Source organism: Durio zibethinus, chromosome 8 (assembly GCF_047325235.1).
Source record: "Durio zibethinus cultivar Kanyao isolate XHJ-2024 chromosome 8, ASM4732523v1, whole genome shotgun sequence".
NCBI lineage: Eukaryota > Viridiplantae > Streptophyta > Magnoliopsida > Malvales > Malvaceae > Durio > Durio zibethinus.
This window is the reverse complement of record NC_143169.1, coordinates 1,644,039-1,661,366: the sequence shown is the minus strand read 5'-3', so window position 1 is coordinate 1,661,366 and position 17,328 is coordinate 1,644,039. Positions and strand designations below refer to the sequence as shown.

The 17,328-nt window shown below is 30.3% G+C and overlaps 1 protein-coding gene and 1 pseudogene across 1 annotated transcript; both read left to right on the top strand.

Moving 5' to 3' along the window:
* Positions 1-5,731: 5,731 nt before the first annotated feature.
* LOC149516956 (heat shock 70 kDa protein-like) lies at positions 5,732-6,347 on the top strand (annotated as a pseudogene).
* Positions 6,348-7,233: 886 nt separating this feature from the next.
* LOC111278899 (pleiotropic drug resistance protein 1-like) lies at positions 7,234-15,874 on the top strand. Its single transcript, XM_022865640.2, has 24 exons — positions 7,234-7,995; positions 8,163-8,283; positions 8,375-8,463; positions 9,570-9,654; positions 9,767-9,926; positions 10,049-10,125; positions 10,584-10,637; positions 10,734-10,824; positions 10,915-11,216; positions 11,302-11,583; positions 11,674-11,990; positions 12,108-12,268; positions 12,361-12,464; positions 12,551-12,707; positions 12,790-12,918; positions 13,000-13,160; positions 13,265-13,597; positions 13,773-14,063; positions 14,160-14,243; positions 14,345-14,478; positions 14,631-14,858; positions 14,948-15,119; positions 15,215-15,469; positions 15,558-15,874. The coding sequence occupies exons 1-24, from the start codon at positions 7,658-7,660 to the stop codon at positions 15,819-15,821; spliced, it is 4,389 nt and encodes a 1,462-aa protein (XP_022721375.2). The 5' UTR covers positions 7,234-7,657; the 3' UTR covers positions 15,822-15,874.
* Positions 15,875-17,328: the final 1,454 nt, after the last annotated feature.

Below are 17,328 nucleotides of genomic sequence, written 5' to 3'. Positions count from 1 at the left end.
TTTAACATGTTGAAAAATTGCCAAACATCATGAAAATGCAGCATAAGGCATGGATCAAAGAAACAAAAATTATCAAAACATGGAACAAGGTTCAACCAAACACATGCACACTATGGCCAAACCTTCTTAGCCTACTCACCCATGCATTCCTTTATCCCATTTCATCCACACGAAGTATTAAACACTTGAAACTTACCTCATGAAGGGAATTGTAGCCTTAAAACAACTTTAATAAACATGTAATAATCCAAAAATGGCAAGGAATTCATATGAACAAAAATGGTATTCAAACAACAACGTATACATTCAATCAACCATAAAACATGCAAAAACAAACATATAACCATCATATAAGCATTATAAGCTAACATTTGAAGCAACAAAAAGAGGAAAGAGGTCAAAAGAAGGTTTGGCCAAACCTAAAGACACCATGGTCGAACCTCTAATTTGTTTTCTATGATAGATTTGTAGTTTTTTGGCTTTAGTCCAACTATTAATTAATTGGAAGAAGTTGTTTCAAGTTTTAAGTAAATAAAAACAAACTAAAAGCTTTAAGAAAAACAAAGAAAATGGATTAAACTATCTTGAAAATGTTATGAAATGTGATGGAAAATGCATAAGATGGAAAAATAGTATTAGAAATGTATACCTTTAAGACCAAACACAGAATTTCTCTTCTCTTCTTTTTTTCATAAATTTTTACCTTTTTCATCATGAGCTCCTTTTTGTTTTCACATTTTTTTTCTTTGGTTCTTTCATGCAAAAAGAGCCTTACCTTGAATGAAGAAGAAGACAAATAAATATCTCCCAATATTGAATATAAGCCACATGATCAAATTTCATCCAAAGGCCAAAATTCTTTCATTATTTTTGATCCAAGGAGCAATCTTTAGCCATTAGATCAAGATTTCTTATTAGATCTAATGGTCCACATTGCTTACTACAAATGTGTGATTTTTAAAGCCCCTAAACTAATGAAAAGACCATTTTGTACCTTTAATATAATGTTTTCGGTATTTGGACTTTTTTTTAGAGACTAATGTTTCTTTGCTCATTTTTTGGATTTTCAAACACCAAAAATTATGAAATATTAAGGAATTAAGATTTGAAAATTTTGTGAAAATTGAACCTCATGAAGGTCAAATTATAAAAATACGCCTAAAAAGGGTTTTTTGATAAGTTAACATCTCCCGAGGTACTGCTATGATTTTGAATATGCCAAAATCATCAAATATTATAAAATTATGATCTTAAAAATTTCGTAAAAAACCAATCTTAGGAAGGTCAAATTATGAAATTACCTCTAAATAACATTTTGATAATTTTATACCTCATGAGATATAATCAAGGTTTTTAAAATTTTAAAAATCATCAAAATTTATAAAATCATGATTTGGAGCTTTTTACAAAATTCTGACTTTAGGAAAGTCAAAATTAAAAAAATACATTTAAAGGGTATTTTGGTAATTTTATACCTTCAAGGCATGATCTAGGTTTTAGTACATAAAAAATGATAAAAAAATTTATTTATGATCCAAAAGTTTTCACAAAAATTCAACTTCAGGAAAGCTAAATTATGAAAATATTTTTAAAGGCATTTTTGTAATTTTATACTTTTCGAAGTATAATCCAACTTTTAGTGCTTCAAAAATTACCAATTTCAATTTTAAACTACATTGACTTCAATTTTGTTGTAAATTTTGAAGGTTGACCTGGGTTTTATCTATTTTTATAGAGTTTGACCAATTGTGATTGATTTTGACTTTATTTAACTAATTTTGACTAGAGTTGATTGTGAGATATTTGAGTCAAATTAGTCTAAAATTTATTTTTAGAAACTTGGAAAAATGTTGGATTTGAACCAGGTTAAATTTTAAGCACTTCATAAATGATCAAAATTTTACCTAGATAAAATTAGGTGTCTACACCGTCACTATTTATAAAACTAATGTATGCTTTTGAGAATATAGTAATCGTCTGAATGTGTGATGATTGAATGTAAATGACAAACTATGAATGTATGGCAATTTAAGAATGCATGTGACAAAATAAAAAAAAAAAAAAGCATGAAATGTGGTAAGTGTGGGTTTTAGAGTTTAGGGGCTGGTTTGATTTTTTTAGGGTTTAGGGGAAAGTTTGGGGTATGGGTTTGGTTTTGAGGTTAGGTTTAGGTGTGGGTTGGTTTGGAGTCTAGGTTATGGTTTAGAATTGGTTTGGGGTTAATGGTTTACGGTTTAAGGTTTAGGGGTTAGGTTTTGTGGTTTAGGGTTTAAAGTTTAGGGTTTATGATTTAATGTTTAAGATTTAGGGTTTAGGGTTTTAAGGTTTATGGTTTTAGGGTTTAGAGTTTAGAGTTTTAGGGTTTAAAATTTAGGGTTACTTGGAAAAAATGCATGTGATAAATACATGACAAAAAAACAATCTAATTACAAATTTGGGCTTTTAAAAAATTAAATTGCAAACAATATGTGCATTTAAAAACATGAAGAAAATGGATCAAACACTAAAATTTTGCAAACTTTGAAAAACATATTCCACCATTTTTTCTCTTTAAAATTTAACTAAACAAAAATAAAAAAATTGCCAAACAACTTATTAACTAACATTTTATCTATTGAAAATTGGATCAAACACATTGAAAACTTGAAAAACATAACAAAAACATAATCAAACACATGGAATCAAGCAATATTTGGCACAAAATGAATAACAAGCTTCGGCCAAGCATGGAACCATCTTAGCCAAATGTCCTATGGCACTTACACAATCACATTTTCATTCCATTTCACTCAAACATGCGTTGAACATCCCAATATTCATCATTTGAAGGCATTTTAATCAAATGGAGAATTCCATCAAATATATAGCAAACTAAAATAGCAAAGAATCTATTAAGAACTAGAAAATGAACCAAACACCAACATAGATCACTAACTAATCAAAATTTATGCAAATTACATGTAAACTAATCATCTAAACATCACAAACATCATTTATAAGCAAGAAAAACATTCACAAGAACCACAAAGAAGTTCGGTCATAGTAAAGTGGAGATTGGTCAAAACTACAAATGGTGTTAATGGTGTTTTTGAATTTTTTGTTGTTTGATTCTTTAACTTTAATCCAAACTATGAACTAATTGAATGAAATTTGATTGAAGCTTTGATAAAAAAAAAGGATAAAACTAAAAATTTCTTAGAAGAAAAATAAAAAAAATGAATAAAAAATCAATGTAAAAATGCTATGAAAATGAGATAAAGATGTAATGGAATGCAAGAAAAGAGAATGGAGATTATACCTTCTCCAAGCTTTCTCTAACTTTTCTTTCTTTTTTTTTTCTCTTTTTTTTTTGTTTTCACATATTTTTCTTCCTTTTCTCCCCCTCTTATTTGTTGTTGCTTTTTTCAGCCTTTTCTTTCTTCTTTTCCAACTTTCCTTCCCAACTATTTCAAATGAAAGGAAATATATCTCTTAAAATTTAATCTTGGCCCTCGAATTAAGATGATCATATGGTCTAGGATGCTCACTACTAAAAGTTGAATTTTTAATACAATTGAAACTAAATGAAAAGACTATTTTACCTCTATTAGAAAGTTTTTGATTTTTAAGCTATTTTCTTATAAAACAATGCTCCCCTATTCATATTTGTGATTTTAAAGCACAAAAAATCATGAAATAATGTGAAATTAAGATATAAAATTTTTTATGAAGATTCACCTCAAGAAAATCAAATTATGAAATTACCCCTAAGAGTAATTTTAGTAATTTTACACCTCTTGAGGTGTTGCCAATGTTTTTAATGCACCAAAAATTATCATATAATTTAAAAACATGATCTGAAACATTTTGTGACAAACTGACCATAGGAAGGTTAAATTATAAAAATACTCCTAAATGGTGTTTTAGTAATTTCACATCTTTCGAGGTATGATTAAGATTTTTAATGTTTTAAAAATTATCAAATAATATTAAATCATGTTTCGAAGATTTTTGCTAAATTCTAATCTCATAAAATTCAATTTATAAAAATCTTTTAAGGGGTATTTTTGTAATTTTATACTTCAAGGTGTGATCTGGATTTTTAATGTATAAAAAATCATTAAAAAAAAAAAATTCAAGTATGATATAAAATTTCAAAAAAATCAAATTACAAAAATACCATTAATGTATTTTGATAATTTTATATTTTTTGAAATGCAATAAGATTTTTTAATGTTTTAAAAATTAAAAATTTCAAATTAAAATCATATTGATTCCAATTAGTTGTGAATTTTAAAAATTGACTCGAGATTTAACCATTTTGATCAATTTTGATCAAATTTAATTTTGTTTAACAAGGTTTTACCTTAAGACATTTGGATCAAATAAATCTCAATTTTAATTTTTAAAACTTATCAAAATTAAATAAATATTAAATTTTAATTGAATCAAAATTTAAAGATTTCACAAATGACCAAAAATTATTTGGATAAAATTAAATATCTACATACGTAATTTTTGTTTAAAAAATTTAGATTCGTGTATAATTTTCTTGGAAAAAACTAATCAGGAAATTGCTAGAAACACCTGTAATTTTAAGGGTACAGCCGTTTAGGGTGTTTTTTTTTTTGGAAGGATACATGTGTTTGGTATCTAGAAGCAATGTATCTATGAAATATATATATATATATATCTATATATCTCTATATATATATATATTAGGTACAACAAAATTTAGATTTCAATTACTAAAATATTTAACCATTCCTTTTTTTTTTTTCGTAGTCCCTTCTTTCATTTCGTTTCTTTTGTTGAATTTCTAGAAGGCAAAGAGATGAGACAATTCCATCTCCGACCACTTTCAACACTGTTTTATTATTATTATTATTATTATTTTTTATTTTTTTATTTTTTTTTTACAGGACCAAAGAATCAAACCCATTGATCGCAAAGCTGATTCCTTCCTCTTCAAGAGTTCGTAGTTGTAAGATGAGATCATCGCTAACGTTTCATAGGAAAATTTTGAGGTTTTAATTATTTTTTATTATTATTATTATTATTATTATTATTATTATTATTATTATTATTATATGAAATATTTAAATCGAAATTATTTTATTTATTATAAAAGTAAATAAAAAAAGCCCTAAATAAAAAATACTAAAAAGGGAAAGGTTTAAATTGAAAAAAATAATGGATATTATGATTTATATGGGATTGACTCTTATGATAAGAAAATTTACCTGTCATATTTTGACAAAGAATTTTACTTTGAACTTTATCAATTTAATTTCATTTCAAATTGTGATGTCGTTTTCAGATAATTAAATAAACTAGAGCCAATTCAAAGTTTCAATAACATTTCCTAGGTTTTTTTTTTTTTTTTTTTTTTTTTTAATGCACAAGAGTTTGAACGAGTTCTATGTGAGCTAACTCAAAATTCTATTTTATTACACAAATTCCATCTCGTTTATTTCAATTTAAACTTGGAATTTTTAAAATGAATTATATGATGTGATATACTAATAAGTAAGAAATTGAAAAAAATAAAAAAATCATATGTTTTGGTAAAGGATTTTACATTCATGCTGATCTTATTAATTATCAATAAATCAAACGGACGTGGTTAATTTTTTAATACAAAAAATTACAATAAAAAAATAAAAATAATATGAATGCAAAAAATTAAAATTTAATAAATGTATTTTTTAAAAAAATCACATGAATAAATTGAAATATACCAATCATGAATTTAATTTTATATAAGTTTAACACTAATTATTTAAATTTTAAAACAAAAGAAAAGAATCTTAATTAATTTTTGGATTCCTTGTATCTATTTAACCAAATTAATTTACCATTTAATTTTTGGATTATTGATTCCTTTTTGTTAATAACTTTGTAAACAATGAGGTTTCAATTGTCATAGCAAGATTTTTTTTTTTTTTTGGAATGACCAAATAAAGAATGGTGCAAGAGGCAGAGAGATACAAGGCAGAGGATAAGGATGTGAAAAAGACGGTGGAGGCCAAGAATGCCCTTGAGAACTACCTATACAATATGAGGAACACCATGAAAGATGAGAAGTTTGCTGGAAAACTTGACCCAGCAGACAAGCAGAAGATCAAGAAGGCCATTGATGAGACTGTTGAACGGCTTGACAGGAACCAAAAGGCAGAAGTTGATGAATTTGAGAGCATGCAATCCAATCCTTGCAAAGATGTATCAAGGTGGTGGTGAAGATGTGCCCCTGGGTGGAAGGTTTGAGAAGAGGTCTGAGATGGAAGGTTGAGAGAGAGCTTCTAAGTTTGGAGAAACCGTGAATGAAAGAGGTGTACAGAGATAACAAAAGTTTGGGAACTAACGATATCGAGGGACTGTTGATGTTAATGACAGAAAAGAAATCTTTCTTATAAAGATACAGGGCAAATAAAAAGATTCGCTTGTGGAGTCTTTAGTTTCCACTGATAGTGGATTGAATAATAATAATCCTTTGTTTTTTTTACAAAGTTTTCCATTCATTTGCCAAAACAAAAGAAAAAAAACGTTAGATAAAATTTTTTATTAATAATTATTTTAAAAAAATTTTTAATTTAAAATCTAAATTAATAGATCGAATAATTTAATAAGAATATCAATATATATATTAAAAATAAAATTTATAATTTAAATTTAATTAATATTTGTTTAATAATAAAAGTTTTATTACAATTTTTATAGAAATAATTTTCTAAAAAAATCAAAACTTATTAAATTAAAAATTTTTTTTGTTACATTAAGAGAATAAAATTTTAATACAAATAAAAGAAAAAAGAGAGATTTGATTCAAAATTAAATCTTGATGTTTTTTCAAACGTTTTTAATTACTAAATTAAAGATTTACGAACTAAAAATTTTATACTTAATTTATATAATAAAAAATTTTAATTAATTAATTTAAAATTTTTATTTTAAAAACAAATTTTACTGACTTCACTTAAAAAGGTTTCTAAACTTTTTTCCAAGAAAAAAAGATTAAAAAAAATTTGAATTCAATTGGTTCTGAGGTGAAACGTAAAAAAATAGAGAACAAAAAACAAATTGGCCTGAGTTTTTTACTCCAAATATCTAGAGAAATATGACACGACGATAAAGTAAATAAAAAGACAGAAGTGAAATGAAATTAGTTTTCAGTTTAAGAAAAGATGGCATGGATTGGATTTTGTCTGCACAAAATCTAAGTTGGGAAAGAGTTAAACGGCTTAACAATCTTCTTCTTTTTCATTTTCATTTTCATTTTTTTTTAATTTATATACAACTATGGCCACCATATGATTCTATCCCCACGAAACACCCTCGAACTACTTTTAACTTTGCCAGATAAAAAAAAAGGTTGGCCGCCAGCATTATTGCAATAACCTTTATATATAGAAAGCAAACCTTGATTTTTTGCACCGGCTCTTCCTCAACCTCATACGGGTTTCCCCTTTTTGTGGTCTTCAGTTTCAACACTCTCGACATTTTTTTTTTTGGTTTTTAGTTTCAAAGACAGTTTGATAACAAAAGAATACCAAACTTTTTTTTTTCCTTATTAAATTCTTTAGTTTCTTGGTTTTTAACAGGAAAACCCCATTTTTTTTTTTTGAGCTCCAGATCGTGAAAGTTTTCATTGTTTTGGTGGGTGTTGTCATTTTTGCTAATGGAGGGTGGTGATATTTATAGAGCGAGTAGCAGTTTACGGAGAAGTTTACGATCCGGTAGTTCTTCGATATGGAGAAACAATGGTGTGGAAATTTTTTCAAGGTCTTCTCGAGATGAGAATGATGAAGAAGCTTTAAAGTGGGCTGCACTTGAGAAACTACCCACTGTTGCTCGTCTCAGGAAAGGTATATTGACTAGCTCTCATGGTGGTGCCAACGAAATCGACGTTTATGACCTTGGATGGCAAGAAAGAAGGACTTTGCTTGAGAGATTGGTCAAAGTGGCAGAGGAAGATAATGAGAAGTTCTTGTCGAAGCTCAAGAATCGCATAGACACGTATGAAGTTTTCTGTATTTTCTTGTATGTTCGGTTGCTAGTAAAAGGGAAATGGAAAGAAATATTTTTGGAGGGAAAGACTTCAAACAAAACAGAGGAACTATGTTTTAGTACTTGAAGATCCTGTTCTCATGTATCAATAATCATTTACATTGGATTTTTTTCAGGGTTGGTATCGATCTTCCTACAATTGAAGTCCGATTCGAGCGTCTTAATGTAGAAGCCGAAGTTTTTGTAGGAAACAGTGCTTTACCTACAGTTCTTAATTTCACTACAAGAATGGTTGAGGTAGCAACCTGGAAAATACTCATTATTTTATCATATTACTGTTTCTGATTTAGAATTCTTTCTCACGTTTCACTTTGTGTTGTGATTCAAGGGCTTCTTGAATGATATGGGTATTCTTTCTAGTAGAAAGAAACAGTTGACCATCCTCAATGATGTCAGTGGCATCGTTAAGCCGGGCAGGTAAAATGGCAGTCTGAATTTTTGTTGGCAATGAAACGGTCACGTAATACGAAAAAATTTATATATACGCATTTAAAAAAATATATTTCGTATTTATTTATATCAATACTTTGATATAACATAATTTATATGTATCGATATATTTAAATACATAATATAATATGAATAATACATTTAATTTAATTTTATTATATAAATACACATTTAACATATTAACACATTTAATATATTTTTATATTTATTTTAATTTAATATAAATATATAAAGATTATTTTAATTTTTAATTTTTTAATTATTATACTTAATTAATTATTTAATATCCTATAAAAATTATTTTAAACATTAAATTATAATATTAATTTAATAATTATTATAAAATTATTTTTTATATTAATAATATAAATTTAATATTAATATTAGTACTATATATTATTATTTTATTTTTAATCTTTAATAATTTATTATTTTGAGTATGATATTAAAAATTAATATAGTTATTTAATATATATTAAAATTTAAATATATATTAAATTTATACTAAATGGGTATTAGATTTTTTTATTTTTTTAATACGTAAGAAATTTTTTATATAATTAATATATCAAGTTTATTAAGTTATAAATAATAGATAGTCTATAGTTATTTATTAATTTAATTGTATTTTTGTATATATTTGTGTTAGTTGTGTCTATTCATGTGAATATCCGTATTAGTCGTGTTTATTTGTATATATTTATGTTATTCATGTTTACTCATATCGTATTTAAATGAATTAATTATACACATATTAATTGTATTACATCGCGTGTAATACGTCTAATAAACATACTATGTTTGTGTTTAAAATTTAAATATGTTTTATGTTTATTGTGTTGTGTCGTATGTAATATGTATAATAAATATATTGTGTTTGTATTTAAAATTTAAATACGTTTTATAATTTATGTTGTGTTAATGTTTTAATAATTTGTCATTACACACGTCACCAGAGAGAGACGACATGAAAACAACTATGATCACCTGAATTTTGATTTTTACTCTCAAACTTAAAGTTGGTGAGATGCTGGAATTCATCAATGATTTTTCATTTCATGTATTTATTACAGGATGACATTGCTTTTGGGTCCTCCAAGTTCTGGAAAGACATCTCTCTTGTTGGCCTTAGCTGGGAAGCTTGATCCTGCTCTCAAGGTGCTCTAGAAAATTACTTTTCTTTCAATGCTTTCCTTTCTAGGCTTCTTGTTTTTGCATTAGGTTCTGTCTTTGTTTTTATTTCTAATTTGAGATTGAAATTCTGTTGCAGTGTTCGGGGAGAGTGACTTACAATGGGCATGGCATGGATGAGTTTGTGCCCCAGAGAACAGCTGCTTATATAAGCCAACATGATCTTCACATCGGAGAAATGACTGTGAGGGAGACTTTGGCTTTTTCTGCGAGATGCCAAGGGGTTGGATCCCGTTTTGGTTAGTTTGATTGATTTCCACACCCCTTATAATTTATTCTTTGGTCCACCAATAATTTTTTTTTTGGAACAATTTACATGTTTCTTTATTCTTGAAAGCATGATTGTTTTGAGCTTTTACAGAGATGTTAGCAGAGTTGTCAAGAAGAGAGAAACAAGCAAACATTAAACCTGATCCTGATGTTGATGTCTTCATGAAGGTAAAGGACAATGTGCTCAAATGACCCTATCTTTCATCGAGTAAGAGTAGTATGTATACGTGTTACAAGATACAGCATATGTACTAAAGAATCAAATACATAAATGTAGAGATTAGATGAAGTTGATCATGTTTTTCAGACATTGTGAGAGTGAATTGTGCTGGAATTGATGAGTCGACTTTGCTTCTCATTAATTGCGTATCATTGACTGAATTGGAATTCTGATTTACTTCCTGGATAATTAGTTGCATATGTACCTTTAAATTATGTTCTATGGCTCAAGCTGATCCATCAACTTGGATTGGTCTTTTTGTTCATGACCATGGGAAATGAATTTGATTGAAAGTCAGATATAGAATTCAAACCAAGATTAATTTTATCAGACAGGAATCCTCATTCTAGAGAATCTTGTATACATCATGATTTACTTGTTTTATTTTGTCATCTTAACATTGCAGGCAACAGCTACAGAAGGTGAGGAAGCAAATGTAATCACAGATTATATTTTAAAGGTAATATTACTGAAAGCTCCAAAGTATATTGAAAGATATCCAAGAAGCACTGAGATAACAGAACTGTTGTCGAATCCTTTGCCCTAAATTTTACAGGTTTTAGGACTGGAAGTATGTGCAGACACTATGGTGGGAAATGAAATATTAAGGGGTATCTCCGGAGGACAAAGGAAGCGTGTCACGACAGGTAATTCATGAAATCAATTCAACAATTGATTCCATTGCCATTGTACTATAAATTTCTTATCATGAAATCTAATTATGTTGATGCAATTAGGTGAAATGCTGGTTGGACCAGCTAAGGCACTGTTTATGGATGAAATATCTACTGGTCTTGACAGCTCTACAACTTTCCAAATTGTGAACTCTCTCAAGCAAAGTGTTCACATCCTTAATGGAACTGCAGTCATCTCTCTTCTCCAGCCAGCTCCTGAGACTTATAATCTTTTTGATGACATTATTCTCCTTTCTGATGGCCGGATAGTGTATCAGGGTCCTCGTGAACATGTGCTGACTTTTTTTGAATCTATGGGCTTCAGGTGTCCTGAGAGAAAAGGCGCTGCTGACTTCTTGCAGGAAGTAAGTCTTGCAGAAGTTTTGTTCCTTTCTTCGTTAGGAGAAAGTTTCTCTTCTATCACATTGAACTCAACTTTGTTTGTCCCAGGTTACATCAAGGAAAGATCAAATGCAGTATTGGATACGTAGAGATCAAACTTACAGGTTTATCACGGCCAAGGAATTTGCTGAGGCGTTCCAATCATTCCATGTGGGAATGAAACTTGGCGATGAACTTGGAACTCAATTTGATAAAACAAAGAGCCACCCAGCTGCTTTGACAACAAGAAAATATGGTGTTAGAAAGAAGGAGTTGCTGAAAGCTTGCATCTCAAGGGAATATCTGCTGATGAAGAGAAACTCTTTCGTCTACATCTTCAAGTTCATTCAAGTGCGTACGAACGATATTTAATTCTTTTACCATAATTATCATGGTTTAAATGACTGTGACTCTAACCTTTTTTTTTTTTTCTGCTACTAGCTCACAATGATGGCGTTAATCACCATGACACTCTTTCTTAGGACAGAGATGAGTCGAGATTCAGTTGAACGGGGAGGAATCTATATGGGAGCCTTGTTTTTCGGCTTGGTTATGATCATGTTTAATGGAATGGCCGAGCTTTCTATGACCATTGCTAAGCTCCCCGTCTTTTACAAGCAAAGAGACCTTCTATTCTTTCCTTCATGGGCATATGCTCTGCCAACATGGATACTGAAGATCCCTATCACATTTGTAGAAGTTGGCATATGGGTATTTCTTACATACTATGTCATTGGATTTGATCCGAATGTTGAAAGGTAAACAAAAGAAATGACAATAAAAATTTCGTGAGTAACTTGGCTATTAGTATATATATATATTGTTGGTTATTCGCTCTGGTCCAAATTGATATGCAAGTAATCTGTCTGGTGCAGGTTGTTTAGACAGTACCTTGTCCTTATTCTCGTTAACCAGATGGCTTCGGGGTTGTTTCGTTTCATTGCAGCAAGTGGTAGAAACATGATTGTTGCTAACACTTTTGGACCATTTGCTTTGCTCGTACTTTTTGCATTGGGTGGCTTTGTCTTGTCACGAGGTATGATAAATCTTACAAAACAGAATAGGAAACTTTTAATGAAAATTAAATTCCACACAGTTCTAATCAATTTTCTTTGTTTAATGTTACAGAGGACATTAAGAAATGGTGGATATGGGGTTACTGGATTTCACCTATGATGTATGGCCAAAATGCATTGATGGTTAATGAGTTCCTTGGGAACCAATGGAAACATGTAATGCTTTGAATTTGCAAGGTCTATGATTCTGCTTTTATCTCTTAACAATCTGCTGATCCTTTATATTTTGTTTCATATTGAAGGTTCTTCCGAACTCAAATGAATCACTGGGAATTCAAGTGTTGAAGTCTAGGGGTTTCTTCCAAGATCCACATTGGTATTGGATCGGAGCAGGGGGATTGATTGGATTCACACTATTGTTCAACATTTGTTTTACTCTCGCTCTTACCTATCTAAACCGTGAGTATAGCTTTACCTACTTAAACTTGTGACTCTTTGGAAGTTAGAGCTAATCTTTTGTCATTTTCAAATAAATATGCAGCATTTGAGAAGCCTCAGGCCGTAATATCAGATGAACCTGAAAGCAACGAACAAACCAATCGAGTTGACGTTGGGGGAAGCATTCAGTTATCAAACTATGAAAGTAGCTCAAGTCGTGTAACTAAATCAGGTATTAGAACTCATCTATATTTTTGTCAGCGTGTTTGTGAACAAGCTATTATGTACAATACTAAATCCAATTGACATGCAGAGATTCAAGATGATATTCAAAGAAGCACCTCGTCCAAATCCTCGTCTATAACTGAGGGAACTGTTGGGGCCCTTGCCAACAAGAAAAAGGGAATGGTTCTTCCATTTGAGCCACATTCCATCACATTTGATGACATTGTGTATTCTGTTGATATGCCACAGGTAACATAAGGTTCCATTACGATCAATGGTTGCATTATATCTTGTTTCAATTTAATGTGGTCCAGATATGTAGGAGTTTATTTGATTGAATTGAAACCTTGCAGGAAATGAAAGAACAAGGTGTCACTGAAGATAGATTGCTGCTATTGAAGGGTGTTAGTGGTGCTTTCAGACCAGGCGTTCTAACAGCTCTGATGGGTGTTAGTGGTGCTGGTAAAACGACTTTGATGGATGTGCTTGCTGGCAGAAAAACTGGTGGTTATATCGATGGGAACATCACAGTTTCAGGTTTCCCAAAGAAGCAAGAAACATTTGCTCGAGTATCCGGATACTGTGAGCAAAATGATATTCACTCTCCTCATGTCACGGTGTATGAATCCTTGCTCTATTCTGCTTGGCTTCGACTACCTGCTGAAGTTGATGCTGAAGCCAGAAAGGTTGGCATTCATGAAACTTTAAGTTGTTTCAAGTCTCTTATTCCACTTTGATACATGTTAGAGGTTTTACTAAGATTGAAATCCTGACATCAGAATCCAACAAATTAAAATATTTTACTAATGATCACTGTGGCCTGGATTAAGTTGCTAGTTTTATTTCAACATATGTTTTCAGATGTTCATCGAGGAAGTCATGGAGCTTGTGGAACTGAATCCATTAAGGCAATCACTAGTTGGTTTACCTGGTGTAAATGGTTTATCAACTGAGCAACGAAAGAGGCTTACTATTGCAGTTGAGCTTGTGGCAAACCCCTCAATCATTTTCATGGATGAGCCAACTTCAGGTCTTGATGCAAGAGCTGCGGCCATTGTTATGAGAACAGTTAGGAACACAGTGGATACTGGAAGAACAGTTGTGTGTACCATCCATCAGCCAAGTATTGACATATTTGAAGCGTTTGATGAGGTGAGAAACTTAAAAATGACTTTGAAAAAAAGTCGCTGTTTTGTTGCTGATTCTTTATATATATAATTTTCTAACTAAATAAACATGCCAATGCAGCTATTCCTCATGAAGCGGGGAGGACAAGAGATATATGTGGGGCCATTAGGACACCATTCTAAACATCTTATCAAGTATTTTGAGGTAAGATGAAATGAAAGAGCAAAAATTTCAAAACAACTTATTCATTTTTCACTTCACATGAACTCTATCTCTAACACTATAATAATATTCATCTCCTCCAGGGAATTCAAGGAGTTAGCAAAATCAAAGATGGCTACAATCCAGCAACTTGGATGTTGGAAGTTACCACGTCAGCACAGGAATTAGCTTTAGGTGTTGATTTTGCTGATGTCTACAAAAACTCAGAACTTTACAGGTAATAAGCTACTCAGACATAACATTGCAGCAAAAAGTGGTGTAAACTTATTCAACTAATTACTTTAATTCAGCATGAGATCTATATATTGCCTAGCTATTTTAGCCACCTTGAAGGCTTGAATCTTCTACTGATGTATGTTATTTGCTCAGGAGAAACAAAGCTCTTATTGAAGATTTAAGCAAACCTGCTCCAGGTTCAAAGGAACTCTATTTTTCAACTCAGTACTCTCAGCCATTCTTGACTCAGTGTGCAGCTTGTTTATGGAAGCAGCACTGGTCATATTGGCGCAATCCACCATACACTGCTGTGAGATTTCTTTTTACAACTATCATAGCATTGATGTTCGGGACACTGTTCTGGGACCTTGGCTCTAAAACGTATGCTAAAACTCAAGTGCAAAAGCTCGAACTTCAACATTGGTTTTTTATCAGCTTCCTATATCTAACGTAACACTGTGAAATTACAGGAAAAAGAGGCAAGATCTGGCCAATGCAATGGGTTCAATGTATGCTGCTGTCCTTTTCCTTGGTGTCCAAAACTCTGCATCTGTGCAACCTGTTGTGGCCGTTGAAAGGACGGTCTTTTATAGAGAAAGAGCTGCTGGAATGTATTCAGCCATGCCATATGCCATTGCCCAGGCAAGTTTTTTTCCCGTTATGAAGAGTTCAAATTGTAAAGAAAGTCGAACGGAAATTTAGTACATTACAATTGACTTCAATTTTTGCAACTTCAGGTCTTAATCGAGATACCATATATTTTTATTCAAGCTGTTGTGTATGGAATTATTGTATACGCAATGATCGGGTTTGAATGGACAGCTGCTAAGTTCTTCTGGTATATCTTCTTTATGTACTTCACCTTTCTGTACTTCACCTTCTATGGAATGATGGCTGTGGCTGTCACACCAAACTACCACATTGCATCCATAGTTTCCTCAGCATTCTATGGAATATGGAATGTCTTTTCAGGATTCATCATCCCACGCCTTGTAAGCGCTGCTTTCACATAATTTTGTTTTTTTCAAGTTCTTGGTATGTAACTGAAGACTAACTTTCTACCAACTCCTTCAATTACAGAGCATTCCTGTATGGTGGAGATGGTACTATTGGATTTGTCCAGTATCTTGGACCCTGTATGGATTGGTTGTTTCACAATTCGGAGATTTACAAGATACCCTTGAGGATGGCAACGGTGAGACAGTTGAACAATATTTGAGAAACTTTTTTGGCTTCAGACATGAATTTCTGGGGGTAGTTGCAGCAGTTATTCTTGGCTTCACGGTACTCTTTGGAGCAATCTTTACTGTGTCCATAAAGGTGTTTAATTTCCAAAGACGCTAGAATTTTGGTTTGATCCTTAATGTAAAGTGTTAGGGTTTTATGAAAGGAACAAGTGCGAAGGTTCCTGTATGTTATATTTCCATGAAATTGTATGACATTTAAATTTTTTATACATTTATTACAAGATTCAAATTCTTTTAATTGCAATTGAAGATTTTGTTGTATGTAACTATGAATCAATAATAATAAAAAAAAAACTCTTTCATATGAAACAAATGTAATATTTCTTGTGCCAAAGTCCAAATCTTTTGTAATTATGTTTTTACAAATCATAAGGGAAGAAAGTGCATGGCTGAGGATTTATTCCATTGGCATAAACATTTTTGCTTTCAACACCAATAATAAAGTTAAAAATTTCAGCAGCTAATGAGGTATATAAACTGCACTTTGTTTTCGACATCAATTTTTTTATTTTTAACGAATCAATTGAATTAAATTTTAAATTCTTTTAAAAAGTTTTTTAAGATAGCAATTTTTCCATGCCCTCACAAGCTGAAAATTTCTAACAAATGGCCCAATTTCTCTTGAATTCAATTTTAAATATCTAGCCCAAAATTTTAAGCCTGCCTTCAGGAAGCTTTAAAATTTGTTTACCTGGCCTAAATTTAAAATTTATGCTTGATTTTTTTAATAATTAAAATCGTTAGAGATTAAATTTTAATTATTAAAATTAAAAATCCAAAATCTACCGACCACCATAAGTCATATGAGTTTTGGTTGGATGCATAATTTTCTTTGACACGATTATACCAATTTTCTACGAAGAAAAGAGAGGTGCTGAAAGGTGACAAATACACAAGATTGATGAAGGTTTATTTATCAATAGAGAAAATATAAAGTTTCTTTCATTAACTTTATTTTCTGATTAATTGCCCTATCAATGATCATATATTTATGATTTTGTTCACATAATTTTAAGAAACTGACCTCAGAATGCATGTCTGCATTATCATACATTATTATTTATGAAGTAGTACAATGATAATGAATACAGGATCACGACATTCAAAGATAACATATTTTCATCACTTTAATTAGATATTGAAATCCTGGTTTTTTAATAATAATTTAGGGGAAAAAAAAAAGACAAAATTGCTGATTTTCTTTCTGTAATCTTTTTCTTGTCTTTCTTGTCGGGGACCAATTTTGCAGCCCTAAAATGATAGACCAAACAATCATCAATGGTCATTGAATTATTAGTGGCCCTATAGTCGAAGTGGTCCTGTGCTACAGATGATAGATATTATCTTTTAATTTTTGCACTTTTTATGATTTTGATTTTTTTTTTACTATATGATAATGTTGAATATATTTTATAAGATCATTATAATAATGTTATATCGAGATAATTTTATTAACAAAATGATTTTATCACTTATGATTTGAAATTAATTTATTTTGTTTATAATAATTAATTCTTAAAATTTAAAGATCAATTGTTTGATATTATTAAAAATTATTTTATTTAATAGTATGAAAATAATTATGTATATTGAAATAGTTATAC